Below are 18345 nucleotides of genomic sequence, written 5' to 3'. Positions count from 1 at the left end.
GTATGTCACAGCAAATGAGATCTGTATGCTGGATTTCGTATTACAAAATCACAAGTCGAACACTTCCCAAGCGTCTAGGACTGTGTGATGTGTTGTTGTTGTTGTTACTATTATTATAAACAAGATGAGCAAACACTCTGCTGGCTGTTGTAGTGGATCGCACGTTGGACACTTCCCAAGTGTCTAGGAATGTGTGATGTATCGGCAAATAATGCGTGCAGATCCCAGTAAGGTGGCCTTTTGCAGCTGGCAGATGGTAATCTTGTCAGCGCCAATTGTGTTTAAGTGCAGGCCAAGGTCTTTAGGCACTGCACTCAGTGTGCCAATCACCACTGGGACCACCTTGACTGGCTTGTGCCAGAGTTTTTGTAGTTCGATCTATAAATCCTCATATTGTGTCAGCTTTTCCAGTTGTTTCTCTTCAATCCTGCTGTCATGAATGACTTTTTAATAACTTTAAAGCATAGGTTCTTTTTATTACAATTTCCAGTGTGAGAGGGTATATCAGATTACAGAAAAACATTTAGGCAAAGAATGACTTTGGACATACAGACAGATAGATTCTATGCAACTACATTGGATTTACAATTACATTGGTTAACAAACAAGCAAAGGGGAGTTACATTTTCACTCAGCATTCACACACATGTGCACACATCCATCCTCAGGCATTCAGATATTACCATATCCTTTTCTCCCTCCTTGGAGAAGCACCTGTTAGGCCAGGCCCTGCTTCCCTGCAGCTTGTCAGCACATAGTTCCATAATGCCAAAACTTCAAAACGCCGAAATATCAAAACTTCTTTCCCTAAGAACAATGCCAAGAACCAGATGTCTGTTTTCCATACGGCAGAACCTGACTCCCTGCACAACACCTAAGACTCCAAAAGCGCACCTCTTCCTCTTCCCTTGAGAAGGAAGGCCAAAGTGACCAGACTGCTCCCATGCAGATCTGCCACTCTCCATAGGTACACTATCTCTCTCCTTCCCATGGAGCAGAGCATGACAGGTGTTGCTATTTCATAACTATAATTTTGCTACTATCGTAATGTAAATATCTGATATGCAAGATGTATTTTCATTCATGGGACATATTTGGCACAAATACTCAATACGCCCAAATTTGAATACTGGTGTGTTGCGGGGAGGATTAATTTTGTCTTTTGGGAGTTGTAGTTGCTGAGATTTATAGCTGACCTGCAATCAAAGAGCAGATTGAGAAACGCTGCTCTAGGATTTGTTGAGGACAGAATGAACTGGAGGTCTCTCAGTCATGGGGTCCCTGTGAGTTGAAGTCAACTTGACAGCAGCAATGAACAACTGCTTTGAGAGGAATGGAAAGAGAGAAGCTAGAATCAAGTTTTGACTTACAACCCCATACAAATTACTTCAAACGCAATGCAAATTTTAATAAGCAAGCTTTTTAAAAAGCACCTCTGCAACACCCACCATCCCCAATGCATTTTGGAAGGGATCCATGTTGAGGAAAACTGAAATAGACAAGGGCAATTACATTATCATTACAAAAATCCTTATCATTTTCTCCCCCAATTGTATGAGATTTCTCTTTTCAGCTCAATGCGTTGCGAACAGAAATTCATTAAGAAGCTTATCTTCTTTCCATTGGTTGTGGCCACTAAAGTAATTCTCCAAGTCATTTCAAATTACCCCATGCCTCACTGTCCAAAGCACAGCATTAGAATAGTTTTTAATTACCGGGATATTAAGAACCATACACATTTTTCCCTAGTGAGAGCTGTCACATAGGATCCCATCTCAGCCCTCCCGTCTAATGTTTTCCCCTCTGTTCTTTCTTTTTTCAAACATTGACTGTAAAATAAAAAGGGAGGGAGGAAAGGAGGACGGGGAGAGAAGAATATAGAAATGCTTTGGACTATTTTTAATGGCATGATGGACTTTTGTGTGTATAAAGCCACTTCTTCAGCTGCAGTCCAAAGTGATATCCAGGCCTCGAGATATAAAGTATATTTACAGTTGTGGGAGTGGGATGGAAGGTAATAGGATCCAGAAAGATGTAAAATGTGATCCTAAATTTTCAAAGAGCTGTGCAAGGCAATATAGGTTTTTCAGATCCTTACAAAGGTTAATACCCCAAATCCACAAAACAATTATATCTTTATTAGAGCCCCCCGTTACGCAATGGGTTAAACCTTTGTGCCGGCAGGATTGCTGACTGAAAGGTTGGCAGTTTGAATCCAGGGAGCAGGGTGAGCTCCCATCTGTAAGCTCCAGTTTCTCATGCAAGGACCTGAGAGAAGCCTCCCACAGAATGGTAAAACATCTGGGCATTCCCTGGAAAACAGCCTTGCAGACAGCCAATTCCCTCACACCAGAAGCGACTTGCAGGCTCTCAAATCGCTCCTGACACAAAAAATTGGGTGAATTAAAATGCACAAATACATTGTGAAAGCTTTCAAAGGTCTACTGACTTATTTATGAGGCAAAAATGCTTTTAAAAACCATACAGAACATTACTTTACAGAATGTACAACAGAATTTACAGCTTTGAAGCTGCAAGGCCATTCAATGAGAATCAAGGTGGCCAATTGCAACCTTCACACTTGCCTCAAGCACCCTGGACATTCCACAGATATATAAGCCTCACTTGCCTAGTTTCCAACAGACCTCACAACCTCTGAGGATACTTGTCACAGATGTGGGTGAAACATCAGGAGAGAATGCTTCTATAACACGGCCATACAGCTCGGAAAACTCACAGCAACTCAGTTACAACAGAAACATCTGTCATTTTCTCCCTTCTCCAGTATGATTTTGCCTCATGAAGATATCAGTGAAGCTTCGAAATCTTGCCTGATGTATTTTGTGACTTTTTGGTTAGCCCATTAAAGTCATCACTGTTCTGTGGATTTTGTATGACATTACATTTTGCTGCAAGGCCAACATGGTTTCATTTGTCTATGTTTACAGTGAATCGTTAGAGTAGATGTGAGTTTTCTTGAGTTCAAAAGCTTATCTGAGAAGATTCATTTGCTACACACAGATAGTGAGAACTTTTGCATTCATATATGTGGTGTGGCATGAAGCCATGATCTTTGCTCATATTCCTGTTAGTGGATTGGAATTTGTGAATATAATCCAGTTCAGCCATACCGCTTTTAAGTCTTCCTTGTGTAATTTTCTTGTTCTAGGGCTACAACTTTTAGATCATGTTCTGGTGGCTCCAGGGTGGTTGAAGTAGTCTACAAATGGTTTTGGGGTATTACCACTTCTATTTATATATTTTATTTACTGTATTTTTACCCCATCCTTCTCAACCCCATAGGGGACTCAAGGCGCTTAAATATATAAGCAACAATTAGATGCTAAAACACACCGAATAAAAACATAAGCATTAAATCAATAAATCAAAACATATAAAACCTAAAAAAATTATTTAATATCACACTATCCAATACTGAAGTTTGCGGCCGTTCCAATTTGTCATTGCACTATTTAATCTTTTCTTATTGTAGTGATAGATTACTCATTGAATACTTGGTCAAACTGAGAAGGCCCCCTCTCTCTCGTCCCCACCAACCACACCTGCGAAGGAGATGGGATCAAGAGCAGGGCCTCCGCAGAATATCTTAATCTCCTTGCCAGCTGATAGAGGGAGATACATTTATTTATTATTTATTTATAATTTATTTACAGTATTTATATTCCACCCTTCTCACCCCACAGGGGACTCAGGGTGGATTACAATGCACATATACATGGCAAACTTTCAATGTCAATTAGACATACAACATATATAGACTTTGCCTGTATGTTGCTGGCTATGATCCCTGCTCCGCCAACTTCTTCATCCTCATTCATCTTCTGCTGCCTGAAAAGACTGTTCTGTCTCCTTGAAATAGTCTCTGCAGAACACCTGTGTGAAACTTCTATTTACTTTAAACCCCACCTTTTTCATCAAGCTTTAGCACAACTCTCATATTCCTAAGTCCTGTTGTAGTTAAACCTGAAACAGAATTAAACTGAGTATGACTGGAACCAGCACAAATTCTTTGTTAATGACTTATCCTGTGTGTCCAATTTTAGAGGGCAAACAACCCGGGGCAGGAACTTGTCCTCCTTTATTTGGTAAAGTGCCATTCACATTGATGAATACTATTTTAAAAAAAAGCTTGTACACAATGTGTTGGAAGAAAAGAAACAGCTGTACTTGAGATTATACACTTAGTTTGATAAAAACTTGAGACAGACTAGTTTCCACTTCATCAAAGAACTGAAGATGATGTGAGAGGTACCATTGTTCATTTCATTCAGCTTTCATGATCACAAGGCTTTTCTTTTTTATACACAAATTTAAAACAAATCCAAAAACTGTGAAACTCATTTGGCCACAGATGACAGTAGGATAAAATACGAGCCTTCTTATTCCATTCCTCCATGCCCAGTGGGATTTAGTGTTTAGGCTGAATTACCATGATGATATACTGTTGTTCAAATGTCTACTTTGTTGTAAAGTTTAACAGCTGACAATCACCATCTCTTTGTTCAACCTACATTATGGGTTTCTGAAGATCAAACAGAATCTCTTATCCTTATACTGAAGAGTTTGATTTAAGAAACAATATGTGAATGAATATGTAATGAGTGGATTTTAAAAAGGTAAATAGTGAGGTTTAAATTGCTTTACTGTTGGATTATCATTTCTGAATAAGGAATTAACCAATATTCCTTGATTTTTCAGTTAATTTACTTTTTAGATTTTTAAGTATTACAAAGCATTTCTTTAAAACACACTCAGATAAAACCAGTATCTGAAATCAATTCATGCAAGATATTGAATAACAAACACGAAACTCAATCAATTCTAGAAAGAAATGGACAGAGAAGTGCCCATTCGTGAATGTTGCAATTGATCACCTTTATTAGCATTGAAAAGCATTGCAGCTTCAAGGCCTGGCTGCTTCCTGCCTGGGGGACTCCTTTGCTGGGAGGTGATCAATCCCTCTGCAATGCCAGAAATACAGCTTAATGGTGTAACACTAGAAAATGTTGAGCATTTCCAATACCTTGGCAGCCACCTCTCCACAAAGTCAACATTGACACTGAAATACAAACCATTTGAGCTCTGCAAGTGCAGTATTTTTTCTGAATGAAAGAGATAGTGTTTGAGAATTGAGACATCCATAGGGATACCAAGGTGCTTGTTTATAAAACAATTGTCCTCCCAACCCTGCGATATGCCTGCAAAACATGGACTGTCTACAGACATCATACTCAATTCCTGGAATGATTCCATCAGCATTGCCTCCAAAAAATCCTGCAAATCTCTTGGGAAGACAGGTAGACAAATGTCAGTGTGCTGGAAGAAGCAAAGACCACCATTGCTGAAGTGATGCTCCTATGCCATCAACTCCGCTGGACTGGCTACGTTGTCCAAATGGCTGATCACCATCTCCCAAAGAAGTTACTATACTCCTAACTCAAGAATGGAAAATGGAATGTTGGTGAACAGGAAAAGAGATTTAAAGATGGGCTTAAAGCCAACCTTAAAAACCGTGACATGGACACTGAGAACTGGGAAGCCTTGGCCCTTGAGTGCTCTAACTGGAGGTCAGCTGTGACCAGCAGTGCTGCAGAATTCGAATTGGCAGAATGCAGGGTGAAAGAGAGAAATGTGCCAAGAGGAAGGCACGTCAAGCCAACCCCGACCGGGACCGCCTTCCACCTGGAAGCTGATGTCCTCACTGCGGGAGAACATGGAGATCAAGAATAGGGCCCCACCGCCAAGACACTACATTTGGAGGACTATAATCCTTGAGCTATGAAGGATCGCTATACCTCTGACCATAAGATGAAGAACAAAAAGTCCAGTGTGCCAATACAAATACTGTTCAAGTAAGTTTTTAATAGAGTGCACCAGTGAATGTGAATTAGGATGACTTGCGTCAAAAAATATTTTTTTTGAAAGAAACACCAGATAAAGAGGGGTGCAGTTCTTTCTTGCCAAAACACCATCCTTTTTTTTTTCCTAAGGCAACAATACACGTTCGTTTCGGAACAGAACTGTTACAGAAGAGAGATCTACATCACAGTACAGTACAGCATGTCAAGTCCATCTGTCAGAAAGCCATTCTCCAATGGCACATTAAGCTACACTTACAGCCTTCTAATTTCGGGTTACAGAGTTTACCACAGCTTCTTTTTTTAATTTTTTCATTTTTCATAAAGTGACAATTTTGAATGACTTTTTCTAATCTTTACAGGAGTGTGCAGATGGGGCCCATATGTTGAAATTACAGTAATTACGACATTAAATAACATTGCACAACCAACCGCTATGATTAATTCAGTACAAAATGACAAATATTAAAATGTACCAAGTACTAGTGGTTTTACAGAATTTATATCACTAATTATGAAGGATTTTTTTCTTCTTCTTCTTCCATAGGCCGAAGCCTACACACAGCTTCACATTACAGGCATAAAGATGTGGAATAAATACAAGAAAGTGGGCAAAATATTAAAAACAGACAAGTTATATGGGAACAAAATTTGTACAATCACAGAAGTAATAATCTATCCTTACAGACAATGTATGCTCAGCTGTAAAGTATATGAAACTGCATGTGTACTCTTGGGGTAGGGGGGAAATATTCCAAAAACCAGTTAATTCCTGAGGTGGCAATTATTAGCTCTTACAATTGGTCAACATTTCAGAATACCTTGTGCTATGAAACAGTCTCAATACAAAGATATATTTTCATAAAATGGGATCTGTACTCTTTCGAAGGCAGAAAATAATAATACTTCACACTATGATGAATGAATATGAACTGTATACTTCTGTTGCGACATTTGACCACTTGCTCACAAGAGCAAAACTTAAATGTGCAACTAAAATGTGATCAAAATGGGATTTCTGTTCCCCAACATGTTATGTTCCAGGGGTCTGGGACTAAACACACTCAGAACTAGTGGCGTGCATTCGGGTAAAAGCTTGTCCTGCTTCGTTTCCGGGCTTTTACGGTGGGGCCTGATCCATTTTCAGTAAGCTTCCCAAAACTGGGAGGGTGGTTTTCGGTTGTTTCATTTCGGGACCTGAAAACTGGCTCATTATGGAGGGGGGCTTCCCACCCATTGGCTCCCCTTCCTGAGGCGCTCGGCTGCCTGATAGTCCCTGACAGGCGCATGTGTGTGTGGGCACATACACCCTCCCTGTGCGCAAAATTCGTTCTTGCCGTTTCTTTCATGTCTTGTATATTTGGAAGCATGAAACGGGAAGCCCCCTCCCCACATGAAACTCAGCTCAACACAAATGCCTGCTTTCACGTGGAGCCAAAATTCTGTGCGTGCATGCTTCTCTCTTTCTCCGCAACCCTCCATCGGGCCCCGCAATGCCCCGCATTCACTCACAGGAGTCATGGTTGGGCAGCCCTACATCCAGACCTCAGCAAGCATGCTTTATGAGGGCACAAGAAACCTCTGCCCCTTCCTCCTGCCCACTCAGAGAGTGTGGTGGGAGGCTGGGTGTGTGTGTGTGTGGTGAGGTGTGTGACTGTGCCAGCTGCAGGCAGGCACCAACAGGCATGTGCAAGCTTTCCAGGCCTGACTGCACACCCCACACCACAAACACACTCTCCCCACCATATACACACACCCAGAAAGGAAGAAGGGGTGGTGGTTCCTTTCGCCCTGATGCTGAGGTTCGGATGTGGGGTTGCCATGTTGTGACTCCTGTGAGTGAATGCGGGGCATTGTGGGCACGATGGAGGGAAGAGGAGAAAGAGAAGAAGCGTGCACGCACGGAATTTCTGCTCCACACAACAACAGACTTTTGTGTCGAGCTGAGTTTTGTGTGGGGCGAGGGTTTCCCGTTTCATGCTTCCAAATAAATAGAAGACATGAAAGAAATGGCAAGAACGAATTTTGCGCACACGTCTACTCAGAACCCCCTCTTCCTCACTGTAAGCGCCGAAACTGTAAACATGTTTGTATATATTTTTTCAGCTAAGCATTGTTCTATGAAAGGAGCACAAGAGTTAAAAGGGAACAAGGAAGAATTTGGTGTTCAACAAAAGCCAACCTGTTTGTTTATTAATTTGTTTTCAATATATGATTTGTTTTAGAATAACAAAAATTGTTCATGCTACAATTGTGAAAACCCTTTTTGTGTATTTCTACTATGGACATCATTTGGTTTTTAAAAAATGCATGACAAGAGGTAAGAATGATAAAAACCACAAAAAAATGGAAATAATGACCAGGAAGAATTTTTCAACTCAAAGCGAACACACATCTGTGCTGATGTTTAGATAACTATACAAGATCTGTATTTAAGCCTTCTTTTTATACAATTCTATGGACATAAAACAAAAAAGAACGCTCTATATACTTACCTGTACATGTGAGCATAACTTCTTTAGCTACAGTATGTTTTTTTTTCCTTTTAAGGTAAGTCATACTGAATTAAATTTTACAATTCAGAATAACTATGTATAACCTTATTGCAACAGGGACAATTTCTACATGGGGGGGTGTCATAGGCCAATCATGTTAGGCATAACCAGTACATTCAAAATGTAAGCTGAATCTTCCCTGATCCCAGAAGTGCCATTGCTCTTTACAGCTTAAGCTCGTTGGCTATTTTGGATGCAATGTTTTTAAAGGCAATTGAAGTCCCAGATATTCGCTTGAAGCGGACTCCGTTGAGCGACAGGCGCGGCAATTTACAGACTTCCATCTCCCACTGGACCAGACTGTCCTGCCGCGCATCTCCATGAACGCAGAAGAGCAGGAATCTCTCTTTTTGTTCATAGTCACAGTTATTTGCATCTAACACTTTTCGAATCTCTCTCATCATATCATTTGGGTCCATAGAACTTGTCGTCTTCATGCTCCAGGTAAATCTCAAAGACCGTGGCTTAGAATCTTTGCCGTCCTCTTTCTCTCTCTCTCTGGGTTCCCCGGAAGCACTCCTGGAATATTGAAAATACAAAAACATGGGAAATAAACTTGAGTTAGATAAGTTTATACAATTATTTCCAGTCAAAACCGATTTTGGCTTAGAATGTAAGCTACTACGTGGAGTCACAAACAGTTAGGATTCTTCTAGAATTTGGCATTAATCACAAACACTCAAAACATCTAATGGTCACACAAAACAGAAGGCAAGACATTCCATAAAAAGCAGGTGGCAAAGCGTGGAAGAAAGCACCTTGTTGTTTTTTGAGAAATAGTGTGTTCACATTTCTTTACAGCGGGGTGTTTATTTTGTCAAAGTAAGTTGGAAATCTGGAAAATAAGAGGAATCGATGTGTTGTCGAAGGCTTTCATAGTCGGAATTACTGGGTTGCTGAGAGTTTTCCAGGCTGTATGGCCATGTTCCATAAGCATTCTCTCCTGACATTTCACCCACATCTATGGCAGACATCCCCAGAGGTTGTGAAGTCTGTTCAAAACTGGGGAAGTGGGGTTTATATATCTGTGGAATGATGAGGGTAGAAGAAAGAACTCTTGTCTGTTTGAGGCAAATGTGAATGTTGCAATTGGCCAGCTCAATTATTATTTAATGGCCTTGCAGCTTCAAAGCCTGGCTGCTTCCTACCTTGAAGTTGCAAGGCCATCCAATGGTAATCAAGGTGGCCAACTGCAACATTTACAAGGAGAGAATGCTTCTGGAACATAGCCATACAGCCTGTGGAAAACTCACAGCAACCCACTAAGAGGAATGACCTTGGAAGGTTCATTTAAAATGCCTAATCCCAGTCAATTCATGAATAAAGAATATAAATCCAACTTCAGCAACTGGGTTGTTTGCTCTTATGGTGCAATTTAATGAACTCCTCTTGCTACTGTTTTTTTTCCTTTTTAAAAGCTAAACTATAAGCACAAATCCAAGGGAGAAGCTCCTGAACATTAAACACTATAGGAATGACACTTGCAGAAATCATATGGAACTGTACATAGCACAATGCTTTCTGTGCAAAGCAGAGCATTTGTAAATTCAGACTGGTACTATATTACCAAATAGCATAAAATATTTAATAAGCTTTTGGGAAAAAAATCCCACAAATAGCGTTAAGATGTTATGGGAAAGTCAGGGAGCGGATAGTCCTATTCTATGCATGTTTACACAGGAATAATTCCCACTGAGTTTGGTGCATCGTATTCCCAAATTAGTCTGAATATATTGTCGAAGGCTTTCATGGTCGGAATCACTGGGTTGTTGTAGGTTTTTTCGGGCTATATGACCATGTTCTAGAGGCATTCTCTCCTGACTTTTCGCCTATATCTATGGCAAGCATCCTCAGAGGTAGTGAGGTCTCTGAGGATGCTTGCCATAGATGCAGGCGAAACATCAGGAGAGAATGCCTCTAGAACATGGTCATATAGCCCGAAAAAACCTACAACAACCCAGCCTGAATATAATTGAAGACCCAGAGAATAGATGCCCTTTTGCATTGCAGCCCCAACTTCATCAGTCTTTATCCTTATCTCAATCCTGCCTGAATTTTAAATTCTCAGGGGAAGGCTTTTTTCTCAGTTTCAAGGTTGTCACAGGCAAGTTTGCAAAGGACACGAGAGGGGGCCATTTTAGTGACTGCTTCTAGGCTATTGAATTCTTTGCAAGGGAGACTTTCCTCTTTCTGCTGGCCGCCAGAGACATTTTATTTAGACAGGGCTTTGGCTGTTAAAACTAGTTGCTATTCCAGAATTTTTCACTGAGCAGCAGGGAGTGCCGTTTTTCTATTTTCACTACTAGGCTTTATATTCATATTTTCAGAATGATTAATTATTTGTTTACTTTTCTTTCATCAATTCTTTTAGCTGTATGTTGCTTTAAACTAGGCTGTAAGCTGTTTGTGGGGTCCCACATTGGAAGAAGGATGTTAATTAAATAAATGAACACATTCCCTAGAAATTGACAGAGAAATAATCTGTCATCTGATTTTAATATTGCTTTGTAATCGAGATCTGCCTCATATCTTATAGTTTTAAGAGCTCTCTTGTCAGTAGTGGTATGTGTCTGTGTACACAAACTTTAGAAGGAGTAGCAGACATGTGTAATTCTGTACTTTTCCAAAACTGAAGTATGACACTTTTTGGCCTCTCTGTAATATATGTTTGGTATTTAGAGAAGTGATTCCTGGAGGGAAGTGATGATGGGGTGAAGTGGCTCTAAAAACCTTGCCTTTTCTCATGTGGGCTGAAACCAGGTAAGAAGCACCTGAACAGGACTTTGCCCTCTAACTTTCTTGTACATCTTTCATGTACAAGAATCTTTCATTGCATGAGTGGTGCAATGGGTCAAGCTATTCTGCTGCTGAACTGCTGACCTGAAGGTCGCCAGTTCACATCCACTGGATGGGGCAAGCTCCCACTGTTAGTTCTAGCTCCTGCCAACCTAGCAGTTCAAAACCATGCAAATGTGAGTAGATCAGTAGGTACCTGACCACACGACTGGGAGGTGTCTACGGACAACGCAGGCTCCTCGGCTTGGAAATGGAAAAGAGCACCTCCCCAAGAGCCAGAGATGAGCACCACCTCCAGAGCTAGAAATGAAAGGAGAAGCCTTTGCCTTTGCCTGTGTATTTGTGTTTCGTTGTATGTCACTGTAACAAGGCATTGAATGTTTGCCTGTGTCTGTTTATATGCTGTAATCTGCTCAGAATCCCCTCAGGGAGAAGAGCAGAATACAAATATGTAAAGGCAATAGTTTCCCCTGACATTAAATCTAGTCGTGTCCGATTCTGAGGGGTGGTGCTTATCTCTATTTCTAAGCTGAAGAGATGATGTCCATAGACACTTGCAAGGTCATGTGGCCAGCATGACTGCATGGAGTGCCATTACCTTCCTGCCAAGGCAGTACCTATTGATCTATTCACATTTGCATGTTTTCAAACTTCTAGGTTGGCAGAAGCTAGGGCTAACAGCAGAAGCTCACCCCAATCTCCAGATTCGAACCGCCAACCTTTCGGTCAGTAAGTTCAGCAGCTCAGCAGTTTAACCCGCTGTGCTACCAGGGCCCCCAGAATATAAATAAAGTGTTGTTGTTGTTATCATTATTATTATTATTATTATTATTATTATTATTATTATCATCATCATCATTATTATTATTATTACATTTTTGAAACCTGTAGCCTTTCAGCTGTTGTTGCACTATAAATCCCATAATCCCAGACTAGTAGTTTCCACATAGAGTGGGCCAAAAGATGTGCCCCTGCCCTGCCCCATATTGTACATTGAACACAAATCTATCCATGACATATGTAGGACAGCAACATACTTCCCTTCTTTTGTAGAGCAGATGAAGTAAATAATACTTCTGTTTCTGCTGTATACATTTTTGGTCAAACAGATTAAAAAGTCAGTTTGTTTTCACACATCCCCAGTTCTTCAACCAGTGTGATCTCTGGTAGTAGTTTTAAAGGTAATATTGGTCTACCTTATGCTTATTACCTCAAAAGGGCTTGCCTGAAGATTATAATGTGATTAGGAAAGAAATGCTTGCTGATTTGGATTATTAGGCATTTGGTCTGCTTCTTAGAATGAGCAAACCATGTTACAAACAAAAGAAAATGTTTAAATATTCAAATTTATTTACTTTGCTTGTATACCGCAGTTTCTCAGCCCGCAGGCGACTCAACTTTGTAAATGTTTAGAAGGCAACAGTACCAACATGGACTTCTGCTGTCTAATAACTTGTAGAATGAAAGCTACAGATCTTTTAAAAGTTATATTAAATACTTAATTGTACTTTAGAGTATTTAAAGAAGTAAAAGGACATTTAATTCACAGTGCCAGCTTTTTGAAATACAAGTTTATCCAGAGACTCCTCTTTTTCACACGTTAATTTAAAGGCTTCCAGAATCATGAAATGAAGAACACACAGGGACCTAGCAGCGAAGTATTAATAGTGGCTCCTCACCTTGAGGTGTCGGTTCTGCCACTGGCTTCGCCTTCACTGGGATCCCTCAAAACAAAGTTAAGGTCAAGATTTTAATGAATGATCTTTTTTTAAAAAAACGAATCAAGAAAACCTGTATCTAGGACAAAATTAAGGTTATGGTTGAACAGATATTCAGCATGAAATTGTCACTTACTGGCATTTTAATCATTTTTTTTCACACCACCAGCATATAACCTATGAGAATCCAATTTATTTTTACCCAGATGGATGGCTTCAGTTTCCCCATTTGTTACCCTTACCTGTCAGTGCCAGCTTCTCATGCGGGGACATGAGAGAAGCCTCCCACAGGATGGTAACACATCCAAGCCTCCCCATGGCAACGTCCTTGCTAACAGCTAATTCTCTCACACCAGAAGCGACTTGCAGTTTCTCAAGTCACTTCTGACAAGACTAAAAAAAAACTTACATATTCTAGCCAACTAAAAATAGACAGGTTGTCCATTTTTATCACTCCAACAAATAGTAATGATAAGAGTACCTCCAAAGTGTCCCAACCTTCATGGGGCTCTTATTCATAAGGACACCAAAGCTAAACAGTAACATGTTAGTATTTAGCATATTGCTTTGACACAGATTTATGTCATGGTACTGCAGCCAATATGGTAATTGTATGGATTCATTTGTAAATCCATACTTTTAGGTAACAGAGGCATGGGTTAAACTTCAGCCCTCCAGGTGTTTTGGACTTAAAACTCCAAAAATTCCTAACAGCACACTGGTTGTTAGGAATTGTGGGAACTGAAGCCCAAAACAACTGGAGGGGTAAAGTTTGTCCATGCCTGAGGTAGCACCTAAAAAGCAGCACATCACATTTTTGCTTTCGGTTTTATGTTCTTATTTAATAGTTTTCAGGGTCTCAAATTTCCTGCAGCATTTACTGAATGTACAACTCAGATAGAAACATTGGTGGAGCTCAGAAGTGTCAAACTGAACAATGAGCTCTTAAACTTGGTTTGAGCAAAAGTCTGGTGAAATAAGCTCTGGACATTTTATCCTAGCTACCAAAAGGGAAATCATAAGAAAACAGGACACCGGCAAAAGAAAAAAAGTAATTCCTGGATGTATTCTGGAAGAAGTCTTCAAGTGGTTTACTTATGTAAGGTTCACCTGACCTTATTGTTTTATTTTACATGCCTATATTATTAGTTCTGGAAAAAGTGTTTGCTGAAACAAGTTGAATTACTCTTGCCTTTTATGGTATAGGAAACCATATACTTCTGGTAATATTTTTTCTATTAAAGTAGTAAAGCTCAGGAACACATTATTTTGTTCACCGAAGTATTATTGTATCTCCATTATTTTCACACCCAAAGTTCCAATTAATTCACAAAATTCACGTTTCTTTGAAAACTGGATTAACACCATGAATGACCACCATTAGTATCCCATCAACTTGCTTATATCTCACATACAGCAGAAGTCCTGCAGTGGTCAAAGCAGGCATTACCCAGATCAAGACCTGCTTAAGTTTGAAAATGTAGCCTTATCTTTCACCTTTCAGGCTACATGGAAATGGAAACAATGGATTGTACTAACCTGCGAACAAATTTGGAAGTTATTTTGCTTATAATGCCGGTTGATGTCCCCCTTCTACTCTGAGCAAACGTGCCTGTTTCATGTGACGGTGATGCAGGTGGCCCATTGTAAGTGGCATTCCGCCGCTCCCGTAGCTGCTCACCATGGAAAGTGCTTCGGCTTGAACTCCCCCGAGGAAAGCGGGTTCGGTCTGGAGTGGTAGTGCTAATACTGTGAGCAGATGGGGAAGCAGCAGGTGCTCTTTGAGTTGTACTGCTGGAAAGACAGGAGAGGGTTTGAAAGAGAGAGAGAAATAGTAACAGTCAAGGGAAGCCTTCCCTAGTGCCTCTCAAGTGAATTAAGGATGAAGATTGTGAGGATGTGGAATATATGCTACCAAGACTATGAGGGTAGGTCAAAAAGTAATGCCTTCATTGCTCCAACTTTTATTTCTTTCACAGCTACTGGACTATCGATGAGGGGTGTTCATTAAAGATTTCCCCTGACCCACTTCCTGTGGACTGAGAGCAATGAAACTTGGCACAGTTATTAGTCCTTCTCTACATAGGTGCCACCTAGGGACACACACTTCTCCCGTCTTTTTAAGCAACTGTAAACACCACGGTTGTAGTAGTTGACAGGTTGCTCCAAAAGCCACTTTGTGCCTTCAGAAATCAGAGTCTTATCATTTGAAAAAATGCTTGCCCTTCAAAAATAACATCATTATTGGAAAGAGGTGGAAGTCCAATGGCGTGAGGTCGGGTGAATAAGGGGGATGCAGTAGAATTCCAAAGCCATAGGAGAATGCTTCCATTTGGGCAACAGGTGAGTTGTGAACTGGTGCATTGTCTTGAAGAAGGTGGACACCTTTGGTGAGCATGCCACATCTCTTGGTTTTGATGGCCTCCCGCAATTTCTGCAACAGTGAAGCATAGTATGTCCCAGTGATCATGGCACCCTTTGCTAGGAAATCCATCAATTCTACTCCATGCTGGTCTCAAAATACTGTGAGCATGACCTCACCTGGCGAGAGTTGGGCACGTGCCTTCTTTGGAGCTTATTGATGCTTCCATTACATCAACTGGACTTTAGTCTCAGGATCAAAGTAATGTTTTCGAACTGCTAGCTTTCATTCTGTGTGATCAGTCTGTTGAAAAAGTCCTCCTAGTTTCCAAGGCATATTGACAATAGAGCCTGAGAGCATTTGACTTGTTCTTGCTTCTGGAAAAGTGAGCAGCCGGGGAACTCAGCAAGCGGATACTTTATGCATGTGAAGATGGTCTTGGATGATTTTTTTTCCATGGACCCCACACTAATCTTGACATTTCGGGCTAGGTGGTGAATGGTTATGTGGCGGTTTTCCAAAATGGTGAACTCCACTTCCTGGTTGGTGTGTTCATCAATAGCAGAGTGGGGTAGCCGTGGAATTGGAGGTGTTTGCACTGAAGTCCAACCACATTTGAATTGACAATGCCAGTTCTTGACTATATCATATGATGGGGAATCATCACCATAAACCTCTTTCATCTTATTTAATGTCTCCTTTGGTGTGCGGCCTTTCAAGTAAAGGAACTTGATGACTGCTCTGTATTGCACTGGGTCCATTATCAAACCCCACACCACTTCAGCACCTGTACAATCAAAACCATTATCCATTCTAAATTGTAAATTGGCACATAACTGTTATCCATTCTGAACTGTAAATTGGCACATAGAGATGTATAGCATTACACGTGTGCAGCTAGGATCCCTCGGTGGTGCAATGGTTTAACCCTTGTGCTGGCAGGACTGAAGACTGGCAGGTCAGAGGTTCGAATCCAGGGAGAGCATGGATGAGCTTCCCTCTGTCAGCGCCGGTTCCCAATGCGGGGACATGAGAGAAGCCTCCCACACCAAAACATCCGGGCATCCCCTAGGCAACATCCTTGCAGACGGCCAATTTTCTCACACCAGAAGTGACTTGCAGTTTCTCAAGTCACTCCTGACACACACAGACATACAGACACACACACACACACACACACACACACACAGTTTCAGCATCCTGTGATAAATAAAAGTGGGTCAGGGAAATCTTTAATGAACGCTCCTCATAAGCATGATATGATATAGGTAACCTTATTCTATTGATGTAGTCTTTTCTTTTTCTGATTGACTGATTAGAACCATTAATCTGAAGCTAAAAGAAAGCATTGTCATTGAATTCCTGGCAGAAGAAGGTTGTGGACCTAAGGAAATTCATAATCACTTGAAGAATGTTTATGGTTTGGCCCCTCCTGACTTTTACCTGTTTGGACCTCAGAAAGACAACCTACGTGGTTTCAGATTCAATGACTTGAATGACGTTAAAACAGCTTTAAAATCATGAGTCACGAAGCAAAACCCTGAATTTTTCCAAAATGGTTTTGATGCCTGGGTTAAACGATGGCGCAAATGTGTACAAATTGATAGTAATCATGTTGAGCGGTAGTCTTGCGTAAAGGACAGTTCAGGCTATGATTTGTAGCAACTTCTGCTGTTATATGTTCATTCATAACTTTTTTATGACACAGGAGGCAAAACTTTTTGACCCACTGTCTAAAAAGGGTAAAAAGGAATGGAATCTTAAACATTCGAAACATCTGTATGAAAAGGAAAGGACTGAGAATAAGTTTACTTTATTGTTATGCAAAGCCCTTCCATCATTTGAGATGCCACATGGGATTTTTTTTTCTCTTCAGCAGGAGTAGCCAAGAAAGAAGGGAAACACAGGATAAGAAAGTGACAGAGAGAGAAAGGAAGTCTGGGCTGGTTGATATTTGTCAGTAAAATATCTGTCATGGTGTATGTGACTGTGCCAATGCCCAATTTGGAGTTCAGAATGTAAAATTATGGCAGGTTCCCACTGGGGAACTTTGGGCCAGCCAAGATCGCTCCACCATACCAACTTTGCAGGTTAGGTTTTTAAAAAAATGAGAATACAATTGGACGGTATGGGATAAAAGGCAACAACATACACACAAATAAAACAAAACCCATTAAGATTCATATTGTACTGATTAATCTGTACCCTTTTTTCTTTCACCTTACCTGTTCTTGCCCTTCACTTACCTACTTGTGCCTGAATTTAGAAGCCACTCCTGTCACTAAGTCAAGTATAAATGGTTAATCCAAGATAATTTACCCTTGTTTCACAGCAGGTAGACAAGCTTTGTTTTATGAGCAGTTAAAATGTTTGGGAATGTATCTATGTTATCGCACCAGCTCAACTAGTTAATGTTCAAGCTCCAATAGAGCAGACTGTCAGAGCCCAGCAGTGATGTATGTTGTGCTACATATATAGTTCAATACCTATGTGTCTTTGCCTGAAAAATAAAAGATCTATACACATGAAGTACACTGAAAAAAATACCTTGGTCGATAAGCTTCAGTGCCATCTTTGATAGTTGGCAACGTAACTTTTATAGGATGACCAGAGGCAGACATGGACTTCTGGTGTCGAGGCCGTGTTGAGACTGCAGAGGATACAGCAGAGCCGGCAGAAGAAGTACTGCTTGCAGACATTTCTGTTAGGCTTTTGTCACAAGAAGAAAGGTGTCAAAAGTAGTAGCAGACATAAGATATTCTAGTATAATGCTTACAGGTAAATGCTTCAATTGTTTTTGAAAAGCATATTTAAATGGAAGACACAATCACTATCTCGTATCCCTGAAAAATGGTGCACTAGTGCTTTGCATTGGCTCTATTCAGGCTATGGATATATTATTGTAAGCTATACCCCCTCCCCAGCAAAATAAATGTCAGCAAAAGAGCCAAGAAGTCCCACTTGTCTTGAGAGGTAGTTGAACTTCTGACCAGCAATCAAGCAACGTGTGCATGCTAAGATGAAGTACAGGGGTA

At 40.6% G+C, this 18345-nt stretch overlaps 1 protein-coding gene across 6 annotated transcripts in view; it reads right to left on the bottom strand.

The window, feature by feature from the left end:
• Nucleotides 1–5863: 5863 nt before the first annotated feature.
• The window catches only part of MARK1 (microtubule affinity regulating kinase 1), a 94500-nt gene continuing 82018 nt past the window's right edge, over nt 5864–18345 (bottom strand). For 2 of the 6 annotated variants that reach the window (XM_060754231.2, XM_060754233.2), the window contains exons 15-18: nt 17858–18019; nt 14488–14739; nt 12910–12954; nt 5864–8953 (exon numbers count right to left, since the gene is read on the bottom strand). In XM_060754231.2, the coding sequence (XP_060610214.2) occupies nt 8599–8953; nt 12910–12954; nt 14488–14739; nt 17858–18019 (814 nt within the window). In that variant the 3' untranslated portion in view covers nt 5864–8598. Of the gene's footprint in view, nt 8954–12909; nt 12955–14487; nt 14743–17857; nt 18020–18345 lie in introns of all 6 variants that reach the window. The other 4 variants (XM_060754229.2, XM_060754232.2, XM_060754234.2 and 1 more) reach the window with 3 other exon arrangements.

This window comes from Anolis sagrei, chromosome 1 (genome assembly GCF_037176765.1).
Source record: "Anolis sagrei isolate rAnoSag1 chromosome 1, rAnoSag1.mat, whole genome shotgun sequence".
NCBI classification, from domain to species: domain Eukaryota; kingdom Metazoa; phylum Chordata; class Lepidosauria; order Squamata; family Dactyloidae; genus Anolis; species Anolis sagrei.
Note: the sequence above shows the minus strand (reverse complement) of the source record. Positions and strands in the feature narration are given on the sequence as shown.